Source organism: Pelophylax lessonae, assembly GCF_965119305.1.
Source record: "Pelophylax lessonae genome assembly, chromosome: 4".
Taxonomy (NCBI): domain Eukaryota; kingdom Metazoa; phylum Chordata; class Amphibia; order Anura; family Ranidae; genus Pelophylax; species Pelophylax lessonae.
Window position 1 is genome coordinate 626,072,184 of NC_138771.1, and position 18,408 is coordinate 626,090,591.

General features: G+C 44.5%; 1 protein-coding gene across 3 annotated transcripts in view; it reads left to right on the top strand.

Annotated features, from left to right (window-relative positions):
- PER1 (period circadian regulator 1) overlaps window positions 1–18,408 on the top strand; it is a 63,340-nt gene that overhangs the window by 36,290 nt on the left and 8,642 nt on the right. For all 3 annotated transcript variants that reach the window (XM_082252951.1, XM_082252952.1, XM_082252953.1), the window contains 5 exons: window positions 3,723–3,932; window positions 7,773–8,497; window positions 9,109–9,250; window positions 10,801–10,993; window positions 11,108–11,258. In XM_082252951.1, coding sequence (XP_082109077.1) covers window positions 3,723–3,932; window positions 7,773–8,497; window positions 9,109–9,250; window positions 10,801–10,993; window positions 11,108–11,258 — 1,421 coding nt within the window. The remainder of the gene's footprint in view (window positions 1–3,722; window positions 3,933–7,772; window positions 8,498–9,108; window positions 9,251–10,800; window positions 10,994–11,107; window positions 11,259–18,408) is intronic.

An 18,408-nucleotide genomic window follows, 5' to 3' on the forward strand; every position in this document is an offset into this window, starting at 1 on the left:
GGCAAAAAAAATCTGACGGGTTATAACCCTCCCTTGCTCTATCCAAAATGAGAAAAAAACTGCCTATAGTTCAACTTTAAATTTTACATCAGGCTAAAGAAGCCCAAAAAAATAGACATAGCACAATTGCACCATAACAAGTTTTGACTTACTGACTACTACATAAATTATAAATGAATGTAAGCAACTATTTGGTAGATATATGCATATTAGTCGTGGCTTTAAGTCCTAATGAGTCAACGCGTTTCTCTGTTCTGCTTTCTCAGGACACATGAGAATTTAGCAGCAATCAAGTGTGTGAAAGGAAAACAATATGTATAATATAGCGGAATCATGTAATACAAATACATATATGATAAGCTATATATCTCTAATATAAAAAGCACCTTTCTTGCATGCGTGCAACAGGCCTGTACAGTTCACCCTGGGGCAGGCACCAGAGCATAAGGCGGCCAGACAAGCAAGGAACAGTAGGACACTCCTAATAATAAAAAAGCAAAAGAGTAAGTAGAATGGCATTCGACTCTAAGCATATATATATATATATATATATATATATATATATATATATATATATATATATATATATATATATATTATATATATATATATATATACATACATACACTGTGTGTGTGTGTATGTATGTATGTATATATATATATATATATATATATATATAAAATATATACATACCCAAGAGGTTAATTACCCACCAAGAGGTTAATCCGGGCAGAGAGAAAACCCCAGGAACCAAACTTTCATCAATTGTAAGCCTCCAAATAGGGCCATCGGAGCCCCGGAGTACCAGGTTCTCAATCACCTAGGTATAAAGATAATGTGTGAGCCTACCATTAATTACCACTTGCCGACTGCCCCAAACCAGATTTACTGCTACAGGGCGGCCATTCTGTGTAGAATCACGTGTGTATATATACGTGATTCTGCACTTTCTTGTAGGGGATGCGCCGCTTCTGCTGTGATTAGTCACAGCAGAAGCCGATCAGCAGGTGCCGTCCAATGGATGTCTGCCGGCACCCGCTGATCATCCAGGAAAGACACAGAACAGAGCTGTAAACAATGCAGAGCTCTGTGATGGATTTTGTGTCCCTGCAAAGCAGGGAGTAAAATCCATCAAATCCTTTAGTAACTTTAGTAAAAATAGTACACACAAACACTGGCTAGGCACACATTGAACCATTTGACCACCCCTGATGTTTAACCCCTTCCCAGACAGTGTCATTAGCAATGTGACAGTGCATTTTTTTTAGCCCTGATCAATGTATTCATGTCACTGGTCCCCACAAAGTGTCAGTGTCAGACTGTCTGCCATAGAAAGCGCTGACCACCGCCATTACTAGTATATAAAAAGAAAGATTCCAGTACTGTATATATCCCATAGTTTGTAGACGCTAAAACGTTTGTGCAAACGAATCAACATACGCTTATTGGAATTTTTTAACTAAAAATATGTGGCAGAATACATATTGGCCTAAATATATAAAAGTTTGATTTTTTTTATTTTGTTTATTGAAAATGTTTTATAACAAAGTAAAAAATATTGATTTTTTTTTTTAAATTTTGAATTTTTTCTTAATTTTTTTCAAAATTGTCAGTCTTTTTATAGTGCAAAAAAAAAAAAAAAAAACCCAGTGGTGATCAAATACCACCAAAAGAAAGCTCTATTTGTGGGGAACAAAATAACATAATTTTAATTTGGGTACAGCATTGCATGACTGTGCTAATTGTCAGTTAAAGCAACGCAGTGCCGTATCGCGAAAAATGGCCTGGTCATGAAGGGGAGGTAAATCTTCTGGAGCACAAGTGGTAATGACTCAAAGCTGGATAGGGGTGTATCATAAGGTATGCTAACCTAATAATAATGTGTCTGGGCAAACCCACATAACCGACATACCAGTAGTGATCCAGCGACCTAATTCCAATGGAATGAAGACACCAGATCAGGCATAAGGGTATCACATGAATGAAGTAGCTCACCAGCATACTATCCCAAATAATATAAAAGCATACCTAAAAGTCTGACAAGAGCAGGAAAACATTTTTAAAAAATTTTGGGGTTTTTTTATTAGGTAGCAGCTCCTTCCACTCTAGACTAAAAAATTTTTGAAGTATCCTTTGTAACACGGAGAAACCCTTGAAATAACGTTACAACCCCTAAATAGAACTACTATGGCTCATGGTACAGCTATAAAAGCTTCAACTCTTCTGGGAAGGCTGTCCACAAGGTTTAGGAGTGTCTATGGGAATGTTTGACCATTCTTCCAGAAGTGCATTTGTGAGGTCAGGCACTGATGTTGGAGAGAAGGCCTGGCTCACAGTCTCCGCTCTAATTCATTCCAAAGGTGTTCTATCGGGTTGAGGTCAGGACTCTGTGCAGGCCAATCAAGTTCCTCCACCCCAAACTCGCTCATCCATGTCTTTATGGACCTTGCTTTGTGCACTGGTGCAAATCATTTGGTGGAGTGGGGTTGTATTTCAGGGGTTGGGTTTGGCCCCTTAGTTCCAGTGAAACAAACCCTTAAGGCGTCAGCATACACTTTGGACAATTTAATGCTCCCAGCTTTGTGGGAAGAGTTTGGGGTTGACCCCTTCCTGTTCCAACATGACTGCACACCAGTGCACAAAGCAAGGTCCATAAAGACATGGATGAGCGAGTTTGGGGTGGAGGAACTTGACTTGCCTGCACCGAGTCCTGACCTCAACCCGATAGAACACCTTTGGGATGAATTAGAGCAGAGATTGCGAGCCAGGCCTTCTCGTCTAAAATCAATGCCTGACCTCACAAATGCGCTTCTGGAAGAATGGTCAAACATTCCCATAGACACACTCCTAAACCTTGTGGACAGCCTTCCAAGAAGAGTTGAAGCTGTTCTAGCAGCAAAGGGTGGGCCAACTCAATATTGAACCCTACGGACTAATGCCTCGTACACACGCATCGATTATTGGCTGGGAATTTTCGGCCAACGTCCGATCGGCCGATTTTCGGCTTGTTAGTATGATGCTTCCGACAACCGACTCCGACTTTTCGGCCGAATAAAATCTGGTGTGCAGGCTATAAAATTTTTGTTGGCCGTCAACACAACGGCCGATTTTCCGTCAGTCAGTACAGATTTCGGCAGACAAAAATCTGATGAGCAAGACTGGGCATGCTCAGAGAAGAAAAAACACACGAAAAGTAAGCCAGCACATGACATCACTTCTGAAGTAGATTTTTGTTGGCCGAGAAAATTAGTGTGCAGTCTAGGCACATTCCAACCAACAAAACACCACTCTGGACAAAAGCCGGACGAGCGGTCGGCCGATAGTCGTTGCGTGTGTACGAGGCATAAGACTGGGAGGCCATTAAATTCCACGTGCGTGTAAAGGCCAGCGTCCCAATACTTTTGACAATATAGTGTAGTTACATTGGTCCAGCTTGAACCAATTACTAGAGGGGCATAGCTCTAACAAACCGCTGGATGACAATTCTCAGATACTTGGACTTTAGCCGTTTCCTCCCCAAGCAGGTCAAACACTGGCCTCTGCCTTGCTTGATTGGAATGCACTTTTTGCTTTTTTTAAAAGCTTTTTAATGGAATAAGTGTGTTGTCTACCTTGCCTGCCCTTCCCATATGTACAAGTGACAGCCAATAAAAAATAAAGAATTCTTCGTTTTGATATTCTGAACTAATGCATTCCATTCTTGTGTTTTCTTCCCACAGCTGAAATGGTGCCTTTGGAGGAGTCCTCGTGCCCAGCAGTCCCACCACCTCCACTGCGACCGCTGGGGCTGACCAAAGAAGTCCTCTCTGCCCACACTCAACGGGAGGAGCAAGCCTTCCTAACCCGCGTACACAACCTCAGCCAGCTGCGGGTGTTTGACCCCGTTCCTGCGGGGGCATGGGAAGAGCAGAGCCAGCGGGGACCTAGAGGTCAGTTCTCCATCTCCACTGCTGCTTTTAGCTTTTCGGTCATCCATATGTTCTCACTTTTTTTTTGCTGACCTAAAATGAGCAAAACAATGTTCCCCTGAAGAGAAAATAAGTTCTGGTCTCTCCCGTTACCCGTTCCTCCAAACACCGCGGTGTAGACATCGCTATGCAATAGATGTGAGGCCATAGGACAAGGACACCACACTAAAATAATTACACACCCCAATATATTATAGTAGAATATATTATTACATTTATTTCTGTGCTCTTGTTACCAGATCTGTACTGGAGTTGCCTAATAAAAGCCACTTTGTCACTAAAACAGAAATTGTTCCCTGGAAATAGGAAAGTACCTCTCCTCTTCTGGGAAGGCTGTCCACAAGGTTTAGAAACGTGTCTATGGGAATGTTTCGCCATTCTTTCATTTGTGAGGTCAGGCACTGATGTTGGAGAGAAGGCCTGGCTCACAGTCTCCGCTCTAATTCATTCCAAAGGTGTTCTATCGGGTTGAGGTCAGGACTCTGTGCAGGCCACTCAAGTTCCACCATTCCAAATTCACTCATCCATGTCTTTATGGACCCTGCTTTGTGCACTGGTGCGCAGTCATGTTGGAACAGGAAGGGGCCAACCCCAAACTGTTCCCACAAAGTTGGAGCATGAAATTGTCCAAAATGTCTTGGTATGCTGACGTCTTAAGAGTTCCCTTCACTGGAACTAAGGGGCCAAGCCCTGAAAAACAACCCCAAACCATAATCTCCCCTCCACCAAATGATTTAGACCAGTGCACAAAGCAAGGTCCATAAAGACATGGATGAGCGAGTTTGGGGAAGGAACTTGACTGGCCTGCACAGAGTCCTGACCTCAACCCGATAGAACATCTTTGGGATGAATAAAAGCACAGACTGTGAGCCAGGCCTTCTCTCCAACATCAGTGCCTGACCACACAAATGCGCTTCTGGAAGAAAGGTCAAATATTCCCATAGACACTCCTAAACCTTGTGGACAGCCTTCCCAGAAGAGTTGAAGCTGTTATAGCTGCAAAGGGTGGGCCAACTCAATATTGAACCCTACGGACTAAAGCCCGTACACACGATCAGATTATCGAATGATCTGTCGTCCGTATTTTGTGGCATGCTAGTCTGATGTGGAAAGTGAAGAGATTATTTTCATACGAATTTTCCTGTAGGACAGAATTCTACTTCAGAAGTGATGTCATGTGTTGGATTGCTTTCTATGTGTTCTTTCGTCTCTGAGCATGCCTAGTCTTGCTCTTAAGATTTTTTCCGTCGAAATCTGTACTAATTAAGCGAAAATCGGACGTTGTATTACGGACGACAAAAATGATATAGCCTGCACATCAGGATTTTGTCAGCCGAAAAGTCGGAGTCGGCTGTGGAAAGCACCGTACTAACAATCCGAAAATCGACAGATCGTCGGACGAATTTTCCCTACAGATTTTCTTATCGTGTGTAGTGGCCTTAAGACTGGTATGCCTTTAAAGTTCATGTGCGTGTAAAGGCAGGCGTCCCAATACTTTTGTTAATATAGTGTAGGTTATTATTATACAAATATTCATCATTTTTATATACTTCAAATTGAATATGATTTTAATTATGTATTCGAGTAAAAATGTAACTTTTTAAGAATGCCATGATTTGCTGTTTTTGGGTGCAACTCCTTTAAAGTCCCGCGGGCAATTTTATGTTTTCTCCCATATCAGGGACTGAGCTGCACCATCATCCATTGCACCTTGGCCTTGTAAATTGTGTATATACAAAGTATACAAGTCTGTTTGCACAGGAAAAATAACTTCAAAAGTTTATGTACTGCAATGCGTGTTACTTTTGACTTCGATAAATGTTGATCATCTCTGTATCTTGTGCACTTATTTTAAATAAAATAAAACTTTTAATGGGGAAAAAAAAAAAAAAAATCAAGAAAACAGTAAAATTAGCCCTATTTTTTCCATAATGAGAAAGATAATGTTATGCTGAGTAAATAGATACCCAACATGTCATGCTTCAAAATTGCGCACGCTCGTGTAATGGCGACAAACATTGGTACTTAAAAATCCCCATAGGTGACAGTTTAAACTATGTCTACAGGTTACCAGTTTAGAGTTACAGAGGAGGTCTAGGGCTCAAATTTTTGTTCTCGCTCTAACAATCTCGGCGATACCCCCCATGTGTGGTTTGAACACCGTTTACATATGTGGGCGCGACTTGCGTATGCATTTGCTTCTGCGCGCAAACTAACGGGGACTTTTTTTTTCCTATTGATTTTATCTTTTATTTTTTATTTTTACACTTTAAAAAAAATAATAATTTTGATAACTTTTATTTCCATTACAAGGTATGTAAACATCTCTTGTATTAGAAATCAGCATTACAGGTCCTCTTTAATGTGAACTCTGGCCTCAAAAAGACTTTACATCTCACATCTACACTAAAAAGGGGAAAAAAAAAAAAAAAAGTTATTTTTTTTTTCATCTTGAAAAAAAAATGGGCTCTTTAAATCCGTTGCTAGGATGCGGCGTATGACGTCGCTCCGGTCCTCCAAGGCCATAGAGTCAAGTGAGGGCCATCTTGCCCTCACTCAACTGCCTGCCTGAAGGAACAGTGGACCGGATCGTTTTCCCCGGGTTCGGTAAGCGGTGAAAATGACTGTGAAGTGGCGGGAGGAGAGGGGAGGGGGGGCACCTCTCCCTCCACCCATAAGGGTGATCTCGTAGCCAATCCGCCCCTGGGTCCACCCTTATGTTAAAGCGGACCTCCCACTGTTTAAAAAGATACCAGGGTTATGGTAGCTATACTCTGCCATAACCCTGGTATTTAACGTCTGTCAGGGTTACCTGATCCGAGGCCGAGGTGCTGAGAGGGCTCCCCTTGCGGCTCAGTGCGGCACACCCCTGGAGATGGTACAGAGGGTGTAGCGCCCCAAGTGGCACAGGTTACCTTGTGCCAAGGAATAGTCTCTGGTAGCGGGAACCGTGGTACAACCCGAGGTCATGCACAGGAGACAACCAGAATAGCCGAGGTCTGGAAGCAAGCCGGGGTCATACACGGTAGGTAACAGAGGCACGGTCAGAGGAAGAAGCCAAGGGTCAAACCAGGAGCAGGATATCAAACAGAATCAGGAACAAGCCGAGGTCACAACAGGAAGTCCAAACAGGAAACAGGAAGCACAGGAAGCTGAGAGACAATCCAGCAATGAGTCTGATCCTATGGCCACCTTTTATAGGCCAGCAGAGGGCAGTGTCAATTGAGGTAGGAATGACCATTGCTATTACTGGCAATGTTGCCAGTTCTCCTACGGCCATTTCCCTGACGGGCCAGCAGAGGGCTGTGTCGATTGAGCCAGGAGCGTCCATTGCTATTACTGGAAATGTTGCCAGTTCTCCTACAGCCATTTCCCTGACAACGTCAAAGTACCGACGTAAAACTGCAGGGGGCAGGGTCCGCAAGTGGTTAAGGAGGGCAAGTTTTCTCAGCTATGTCTGTATTGCTCCTTTAAATGTTGATACAGGGCTCTTGCTGAGATTGCAATCCCTGACTCACTGTCAGCTCAATTCAGCAAATGGTAATCACCACACTTAGCCAATCAGCAGTGGGGGATTAGATCACATGTTGCTTCTCGTGATACTTTGGCTCTGTGGGATCTGAATTCTTTCCCCAACCAGACATGCTTCAAGGAAGGTTTGAATTGACTCTAGGACAAGATGTCTATTATAGCCATTTAGATTTAGTAATTTGGTTATGAATTGCTTAGATGTTTTCAGAAATCCGTACTTGCTATACGGTCGTGTTTGAATATTATTTCTTTGAATTTTCTTCTACACAGGAACTAAGCCCTCCAGATCCCACCAACACCACCACAGCTCTGCCAGCAACCTTGCCCCCCCAACGCGGGAGGGTACAAATAATGGAGGTCGTCGGGGAAAAAGCAGAAAATCCAAAGCCAAGTGGCCAAAGCTAGGCACACCTTTGTCACCCACTTCTATGCCAACGACCAACCTCCCTGAGAGTCCTCTCCTACCTCCTCCACCTCCAGTAATCCCTGGTTTCCCCCTCCCTATGTTCCCTCCCCGACCTCCTGCTCCCGAACCAGCTCCATCCCTTCCTAGATACCCTCTTGTCACACCCATTGTTGCCCTCGTACTCCCCAATTATCTTTTCCAACCTCCCCCAGTGGCACCGCCCTTCTTTCCCGGAGTTTCAGGGTTTCCTACCTTTAATCCCACAGCCGAAACTCCCACACCAGCCTCTGAAGCCCCTTCTCCTACACCAGCTCCTCCCACCCCTGTGGCCACCTGCCTACCTCCCCCTCCTCCTCCTCCTTCCCGCTCCTTTTCCCCGCCCCAGCGGCTCTTTCCGTCACGATGTAGCTCTCCGCTCCAGCTTGACCTACTGCAGATGGAGGAGCTGCTGCAGCCCAGTACTGGAGGAGGAGGACCAGGAGGGGAGCTAGAGGAGGAAGGAGGAGCAGCCCCTGGCAATGCTACAGCTGGAGGACCCAACCAAGGGACAGGAACGGGAGAAGAAGACAGACAGCCGGAGAACTGCATGGTGATTATTTATATTTAGATAATTCTTTCACATGACCATTGTGTATAAACATGGATTCTGCTCCGCACTATCATTGCCTTTCCCATCTTGTCATTTTGTGTCCATCAACCCATTACTAATCTCACAAGGCCCTAATTTTCCATCTTGTTACTGGGTGTATACCGCTCTATTATATCCTTTGTGTGTGTTCTGTACTGTACCCTTCTCTGTCCGGTCTATGTGTATACCGCCCTATTATATCCTTTGTGTGTGTTCTGTATTGTACCCTTCCCTGTCCTATCTATACCATTCTGTACAAATATTCTCATTTATACTTATGACGCCCGTGTACAAGGGACCCAAACGAGTAGACAGGCAAATTAAATGACTGCACTGCACTGAAATGTAAAATTTTCTATTTTTATTTTACTGCTCTGTACTCAATACTGTAATACTGAGCTTTACTCAGCTGTGTGCAATGTCCCATAGACAACACTACATCTCATTTCAGATCCGTAAAAAACATTTTTTACTCCCGTGTGCAACAGGCCAAAGGTTTTTTGTGTTTCTTAATGGTTTCCCAAAAATTTTATGGGGAGTTCAAAAATTCTATTATTTCTCCCCATCTCCAGGGTGATAATCAGGAGTCCTCATCACACCACGATGCTCTCTCAAGTTCTAGTGATCTTCTGGATTTCCTCCTCCAAGAGGATTCCTGCTCTGTCCCTGGTTCCATGGGCTCCAATGGAGGCAGCACTTCTGCATGTGGCACCAGTGAGTATTAGATTTATTTGTGGCACCAGTGAGTATTTGATTTATTTGTGGCACCAGTGAGTATTAGATTTATTTGTGGCACCAGTGAGTATTAGATTTATTTTGTCACCAGTGAGTATTAGATTTATTTTGTCACCAGTGAGTATTAGATTTATTTTGTCACCAGTGAGTATTAGATTTATTTGTGTCACCAGTGAGTATTAGATTTATTTGTGTCACCAGTAAATATTAGATTTATTTGTGGCACCAGTGAGTATTAGATTTATCTGTGGCACCAGTGAGTATTCGATTTATCTGTGTTTATCTGTAGATGAATTGACAGACGAAATTATTATTACTGATGAATGAAAGGGCCTAATGCCAGCTGAAATGTGGAGCTTTTCCATTTCTGTGTATCCAATCGAGAAAATACATTTTCTTGTCTTGTAGTGTTTGCGACACAAATTAATACCCTTTTGCAAAACAAAAAAAATGAAACTTCAAGCAAACCTTTCATATAAACTAAAAGCCAAATCTACACTCCAGTGCTCTGTGCTTCTATTGCCTCTCCAATTCGTGTGCCTGCTGCTCAGTCAGTAATTGCACACTCTAGGTACATATAGGTGTGATTCGCTAAAACAACACAGGTACCACATCTTACCTATATTAAATGTGAGTAAAGATATCAATAATGAGATATCTTCCAATCTTATCTCAACACCCACAAATTACCATAAATTACTTTTAGAAGCAGCATTTCCGGTTCTCGTTGCGATCAAAGGACATTAGGAGAGAAAGACCCTCAGATACGGATAAGGCAAAAAAAATACGCTGTAAGCTTTACTACCAATTCATCCCCTCCCCCAATGGAAATGATTCCTTGGCCAAGCGGATGACTCTAAAAACCCTATAATGTAATTTTAGATATGGTGATATCCTTGAAAAAGGCTTAACAGCCGAAACGCGTCGGATATTACAGACGTTTTCTCTGTGTTGAACCCAGACTTGTGTACAAGCACGGAATACAGAGAATAACTCTTTGTCACCATGTCACCTATGTCACATACTTTCTAATATCTTATCACCTCTTCACCACAGGGCTCCTAAACCCTGCACCATGTATATACCTGCACTGTAAAAAGACTTCACTCTTCAATAAATTGTTACATTTTTATTATGTTACCTACTTATTTGCCTAAAAAATTCCCAAACCCCTTTGGGCTGAGGCACCAAAAAATACCTATATTGCATACTCTGGTAGCCTCCTCGGTACCTACAAGACAGTGCTGGGGCCTTGGGATTGGCAACCGGGCAAATCATTACGGGCTTTAACACCATCAGATGGACTACTGTCTGAGTGTTTGAACTTTTGTGAACACCAGCATTTTGAGTTGTGGTTTAGATTGGGGTACGGTGCCAAAGGGAAGTTAAATGGTTGGGTGCCTAGCACGGGATGGCATTTAGTTTGGATGACAGATTTGTTTAAAATATTATTCTAGTGATTTTAATTTAACGGCTTAATCCTTCCTAATCCTTACTTTGATTCTTTGTCCTTTTCTTCTCTTATTTAGGGAGCAGCGAGAGCAGCAATACCAGCAAATACTTTGGGAGCATTGATTCATCGGAGACAGATTTGAGGGTAAAAAAAGCAGAGCGGGAAGAGGCTGAGCGGAAAGTTATCAGATACGTCATGCAGGACCCACTGTGGCTACTAATGGCCAATGCCGACCATGAAGTGATGATGTCCTACCAGATGCCCTCAAGGTTAGAACCCTAAGGGGGTTTACTACATGAAAAAGGTCTTTGGACTGTTCTAGAACTGATCTCAGTCAGTTTTGGTTATACTTACAGCTCATGTTGTTTGTTGTACTCACACAGAGACATGGAAAGTGTCCTTAAGGAAGATCGGGAGAAGCTCAAGCAACTCCAGAGAAACCAGCCTAGGTTTACCGAGGAGCAAAAGAGGGAGCTGGGGGAGGTCCATAGCTGGGTCAGAAGAGGACGATTACCGCACGTCCTCAATGTCACTGTGAGTGTATACATGTGTATGGATTGCATTGGACATCTGTGATATATATTGCATGACTTCCAGAAAAGAAAGACCTACTGTAGACTAAGCTTTTTCTAGGCTTGGAGATCCCAACTGGTCATGTTGGCTTTCTTTTGGCACTTTTCCACTGCAAGTACCGGCTTGGCTCTACTCGGCCCTGCTTGGACCGGTTTGGTTTTCCACTGCATGGTACGGTGTTGGAACGGTTCGGTGCTGTTTGTTATGGTTTGCTTTTCCACTAAAGTAGTACTAAAGTAAGTGGGTGGGATAACAACGATTCTCTGACCAATCAGTGGCTAGTAGTGACAAACAGTCAAGGCATGCAAAGGATTGTGGGATATGGTACCGGTACAGCCCTCTTGGAACCACAACCAAGGTGGTACTGTTTAACCGTTTGCCGACCGCTGCACGACTATTTACTGTGGCGGTCAGCCCCTCACAGGCAAAGCGACGTAAACCTAGGGAGGCTCTAGGGAGCGAGCACGCGCCGCCGGAGGCGCGCTCCCACTCGGTCACGGACCCCCCCCCCCCCGCGTGTGTCCGCCGGGCACTCGCGATCTTCCGTTACACCGGAAGAAAGGCAGGCGGCTAATGTAAACAAAGCCGCCTGTCATTCTTCCCTGTGTAAGAATGGAGATCACACGGTTCTACTATGTAGGACCGTTGATCTCTGTTCTTACACTAGTAGCCACAGCCAATCACAGTTAGAAACACACCACTAGGGACACACTTAACCCCTCCCTCTCCAATAAAGTTAACTCCTTCACTGCCAGTGTCATTTTTACAGTAACAGTGCATATGTATAGCACTGATTACTGCAGTAATGGCACTGGTAACCCCAAAATTGTCAAAAATGTCAGTCAAGGGTCCAATCTGTCCGCCGCAATGTCGCAGTCCTGCAAAAAAAAAAAATCGCAGATCGCCGCCATTACTCAAAAAAGTACAAAAAAGACAAAAATCTTTCCCTTAGTTAGTAAATGCATTAACTTTTGCGCAAACCAATCAAAATACGCTTTTTGCGATTTTTCTTTTTTTTACCAAACATAGGTAGCATAAAATAAATTGGCCTAAAATGTTAAATTTTGATTTTTACATTTTTTGTTTTGGGAATTTCATATAAAAAAAATGTGAAAAATATTATTTTTGCAAAATTGTCGCTCTTTTTTTGTTTAAAGCGCATGATCAAAAAATCGCACAGGTGATCAAATACCACCAAAAGAAAGCTCTGTTTGTGGGAAAAAAAAGGACGTCAAATTCGTTTAGGTACAGCATCGTACGACCGCGCAATTGTCCGTTACAGTCACGCAGTGCCAAATCGCAAAATAGGCCCTGGTCAGGAAGGGGGTAAAATCTTCTGGGGCTTAAGTGGTTAAGCGAGCCGTACTGTTCGGTTCCATGTAGTTGAAAAGCACCACCGTACCGTACCGTTCCAACACAACGTACCATGCGGTACCATGCAGTGGAAAAGCACAAAAGCGAGCCGAACCGCTCGGTTCCATGCAGTGGAAAAGCGCCATTTCTTTCCACGGTAATCTGTGCCACCAGTTCAGTATTTACCACAATAGTTTTGTACTCGCCGTAATATTTATTTTCTTGGAGTCTATTTGGGCAAATAGAAAGTCTTAATGCTTGAGTTATACAGCTGCCTACATGAGGAGTGGACACTGACGAACAAAAAACTAGGTCAGTCCAGGAGAACTTCTCCCACTACCATCTTTTATTTTTTTCGGAAAGCAGTACTGAGAGCATGATTATGCTTTACATAGGGGGGGTGGGACCTAGGCTGTTCAATGGACTCCAAGAAAAAGATTTTATGCCGAGAACAAGATCCCCCCCCCCTTTTTCTTTCTCGTCTCGGAGCACAGGAAGCCCCAACCTTTAAAATGCCCAAAAGCAATCCAAATGAGGTATTAAAGTGATTCTAAAGGCAGAAGGTTTTTTTTTAACTTAATGCATTCTATGCATTAAAGTATAACTAAAGGCAAAACTTTTTTTTTTTTGTATGGATTGGAGAGGGATTTGAGCCCCTGTCAGTTTTTATTGCTTGTCTGTACCCCCGTTGATGTTCACCCTATCTATTTGTCCTGTTTACCATTATCATTGAAAGTGAAATTAAAAGAAAACTGAAAATGTTGGAATGTCCCCAGAAAAGTAACATATGGGAAATCGTCCAGTGGGTACACTGATTCCGGTGACCTGGGGGTCCCCAAGAAATTCCTTCAATTTGCAGGGATTTCCTCACTTCCTGTTTGGCTATGTGACAGGAAGTGAAAAGAAATCTCCAGAAAGGGACACAGATGGGGAAAAAAAAATCTAACAGGAGTTATAACCCTCCCTTGCTCTATCCAAAAAAAAAAAAAGTTTTGCCCCTAGTTCTACTTTCAGATAAAAAAAAAAACCTGTGTGCAGCAGCCCCCTTAATACTTTCCTGAACCCCATCCAGATCCAGTGATGTTGCATGAGAGACTCGGCTGTCCGGTACTTTCCCTCCATTGGCGCCCACTGCTCTCAAAGTCAGTGAGCCAATAAGGATAGAGAGGGGATGGGGCTGAGCCGTGGCTCAGTGTCTGAATGGACACACAAAGCAGCGGCTTGGGTGCCCCCTTAACAAGCTGCTTGCTGTGGGGGCACTCAGCATGAGGTTGAAGCCAGGATCACCAGCTAGGGAGTGCTCTCTGCCTACCAGAGAGCAGGATCTATTGATAGGGTCTGCTCACAGTGCTCAGGTGCAGCTCAGCTTGTCTGAATGTTTCACACTGGTCCAATAGGGAGGCATATTGGGCAGTGGGAGGAAACCCGATAAGTGAGGGCACAGGCATTGTTACACCCTGGCTATTGGCAGAGAAATTGCCTCATTGCATGCTGGGTGACTGTATCAATGCCAAGGGCACATGTGCTTGGGGTCTTCGACTAGAGTGGGGTACCGGAGGGAGGGGGCGGCTGCCGCAGCCTCCTTTGTAGAAGTTGCCATGTGGCCTTGGGTAGTTGACCTGAGGGCCTAAAAGTTAAGAGAGAAGCTGAACCCAGAGGTCCTGCAGAGTTGACTGGAAGGGAGACACCAGAAAGAATCTGATTCTGCCTACAGTGAGTACAGATCTGTGTCATGGGGCCTATCCTGAGAGGGCCACACCTTCTGCTAGAAGAGTCAGTGGACGGGTGTCAGTCCAGGGGATGCTAGAGTGTCCTGAAGATAAAGTAGATTGCATCAAGTCTGCTGCTAGAGAGAGCAAGAAGACTTACAGTTAGGTCCATATATATTTGGACACATGCACAACTTCCTTTTTTTTAGTTATATACTGAAACCTATTCAAGCTATAGTTCTGTAATGGATATGGGCTGAAAGTCACATTCTTAGGTCTTAGGTTTAATTTGAGGATATGTAAATTCAAATCGGAGGAAAAGTTTAGGAATTACAACTCTTAAGAATAGCTATCCCCCCTTTTTCAAGGGACCAAAAGTAATTGGACAATTGAATTAAAAACTGTTTCATGGCCAGGTTTGGGCTACTCCTTCGTTATTTCTTAATCAATTAGGCAGGTAAAAGGTTTGCAGTTGATTCTAAGTGTGATATTTGCATTTGGAATCTATTGCTGTGAACCTACATCATCCGTTCAAAGGAGCTTTCCATGCAAGTGAAGCTATTGTAAGGCATCAAAAACAAATCCATTAGAGAGATAGCAGCAACATTAGGAGTGGCCAAATCAGCAGTTTGGTAAATTCTGAGGAAAGACAAACGCACTGGTAAGCTCAGCAACATAAAAAGGCCTGGAGACCACGGTGGTGGATGATCGCAGGATCCTATTTACCCTATGGTAAAGAAAAACCCATTCACAACATCCGACAACACTGACCCAACGGGCCACCAGAGCGTCTGTTGGGTCTGCCAGAGGATCTTGTTACTGTGCCATAAACCTCAGATCCACTTCGGGGGTGCTCTAGTGAAGACATATCTGATGAAAGACGTCCAGGTGAAGGGACTTGAGATAATCCGCCTGCCAGTTTTCCACTCCCGGAATGTGTACTGCAGAGAGCGCCAAAACTAAACGTTCTGCCCACTGTAGAATGCCAGCTACCTCCAGAGCTGCCAACACACTTCTTGTTCCACCCTAGTGATTGAAGTAAGCCACTGCCGTGGCGTTGTCAGACTGAATCCGCACTGGAAAGACAATCAGTCCAGTGATCCAGGCACAGCCTGATGGCCTGGCGTTCCAGGAAATTTATAGGTAGTCTGGACTCTTCCACTGCCCAAACACCCTGAGCGGAGCTCTGACCCAAGACACCTCCCCACCCGGACAAACTGGCATCTGTGGTGACCACTGTCCAGTACAAGGGGAGAAAGGATTTTCCCTGCCACCAGACCAGAGACCCTTTGGTTTCCCGGCTTGGCCAGATCTGATTATCCAGAAACTTCGGACACTTGTTCCATCTGACCAAGATCTACCTTTGCAGGGACCTTGTATGGAACTATGCAAACGGAACAACCTCAAAAAGTAGATGAATCGCAGCACGCAACTTCTGTAGTTTGTCCAGTGGAAGGAATACTCTGGCTACAGCTGAGTCCAGAGTCAGACCCAGATAATCCAATTTCCTGCATGGAATCAGAGCAGACTTCTGGTAATTCAGAAGCCAAACAAATTCCCTCAGGGTCTGTATAGTGATCTCCAGGTTGTCCATCAGAATCGCAAAGGACTACGCTCGCAAGAAGAGGTCATCCAGGTAATCCAGTATTGCAATTCCCCTGCTGACGCAGCAACGCCAGAACCCGAGCCAACACTTTTATGAAGACCCGAGGGGCGGAGGCGAGACCAAAGGGCAACGCCACAAACTGATAATGCTCCTCTCCTACAGCAAAGTGGAGGAAGCACCTGTGATGGGCCAGATTGTAATGTGCAAGTAAGCATCCTTGATGTCTGTAGAGGCAAGAAAATCCCCCTGATGTAGGGATGCCACTACCGTATGACTGGACTCCATCTTTAACTTCTGTACCCGCAGCCGTTCAGGGCCTTGAGATCCAGAATCAGACTTACCTTGCCCTCTTTCTTTAGGATCGTAAACAGGTTTGAATAAAAACCCTGAAACTGTTCCGAGGCCGGAAACGGGACAATCACATCCTGAAGCAGCAGATCTTGTACTGCCCCGAAGAGAGCTTGCAATCAGTCTACGGGACAGGCGCACATTGGAAGGAAAGAACCTTTCCAGAGGGTAAGAATGAAACTCAATGTTGTAGCCAGACTTCGTGGACCCACTTGTCTTGCACCGAAGAGGTCCACGGGCCCGGGAACCAACGAAGACGTCCCCCCAACCCAGGCACAGGTGAGGGCGCACCTTCATGCTGAAGGGGCCTTGTCTGCGGGTCTAGAGAATCCCGCTCTCAGCTTGCCAGAAAAGGCTGCTTGGAAACTCCGAGGAGGACTTGAACCCTTGTCAGTGGACCCTGAGGGACGAAAAAACGTCTTGTGAGCCGAGGACGGGCCACGTCTGCAACGAGGTTCTTTACCCTTACTAGCCTGTGGAAGAAAGGTGCTCTTCCCCCCTGTGAGACTCCTAATGATGTCATCCAGGGTAGCCCCAAACAGGCGATCTCCCTGAAAAGGTTGATCAGTTAAAGCCTTTTTAGAGGTCTGGCCCGCAGACCAACACTTAAGCCACAATACGTGCCTAAGGACCACTGCCGAAACAGACAGCCTAGAAATCAGGGGAGCCGCATCCAAAGAGGCATCACAGATAAACTGTAGCTCCTGGACCAACTGGTCCGCCAGTTCAGCAAAGGCAGGTGGTAGCTGCTCACCCTCCAGGTCAAGGCACAAAAGTTTAGCCCACTCGGTCCGAGTTTGACACCAGGGCAATGGTGAAGACCGGCCTAAGCACCGAACCTGCAACAGTGAACATATTGCGAGCCACAGCCTCCGCTTTTCTATCAGCCGGATCCCTAAAGACCAGTGATTCCTCAACCGGAATCATGGTTGACTTATTCAACCTGGAAACCGGGGGGGGGGGGGGAACAGTCCCCTTTTTAAGGAGGGACACCTCAAAAAGGTACCGCATCACAAAGCGTTTAGGAACCACAAAGGGACGTTTTGGACGCTCCCACTCTTTTGTGGCAAATCTGTCAAAATAGGAGGGAGAAGGAAACCCCTTTGCCGCTTTAGATGGCTTGTGAGTGCCAAAGGGGACTGGGACTTGGAGCTGCATCCTCCATTTTTAAAGTTTCACGCACACTCACAATCAGTGCGTCCACCAGCGCCTTTTCGTGCGCAGCTACAGGCGTGGAGAAATCATACTCCCTATTAAAAAAGTCGGGGCACGTGGCTGCAGACCCCACAGAGTAGGCCACATTTGCGTCGGCCAAATCAGATTCAGGATCTGAGAAGACAGATGGGGCAGGGGAAGGTGAGGGTCGCTTTGTGCTAGCCCGCCGCCCAAAAGCCACCTCCACCGAGACACAAAGGACTTCAGGACCGCTGTTAGTGCATCAATGGATGGTTGGGACCCCAAGAACCCAACATCCGTGCCAGTTTAGGAGATATTATTTGTACCTACAGGTAAGCCTTATTATAGGCTTACCTGTAGGTAAAAGTGTCAAAAAGCGGGATACTACCGCTTGAAAGAGAAATAATTTGCATTTGGAAAATCGCAGTGCAAATACAGTGTGACATAAATTGCAACGACTGATATTTTAGTCTGTAGGGTCTCTGATAAAAAAAATGTATGTTTGGGGATTCTGGGTAATTTTGTAGCAAATGCAGATTTTTACATGTAGGAAAGAAATGCCAGAATTGGCCTGGGCTGGAAGTGTATTCCTGCTACTGGGTCTAATTAAATAATTGTAGTGCATGCACTAGAAGATCACACTGACACACATTGTTCAGGTAAATGATACTTCCTGTTTATTTCTAATGTACAGCGAGTTAAATAGTTAGTAGGCGGTGTCATATGTTAGTACGTCATAAGCATAATATTAGCATAATAATGATTATTTGCAGCTTTCTGATTAGTCATGTCCATTATAAGGTAGTCCCCTTCGAGTTTATGAATGTTATCTTTTCTTGAAGGCTCTTGAAGGCTCTCTACCATTTTACAGACACCTCCTTTCTCAGCTAACACCATGTCTAAGGCTATCCGGTTCTGG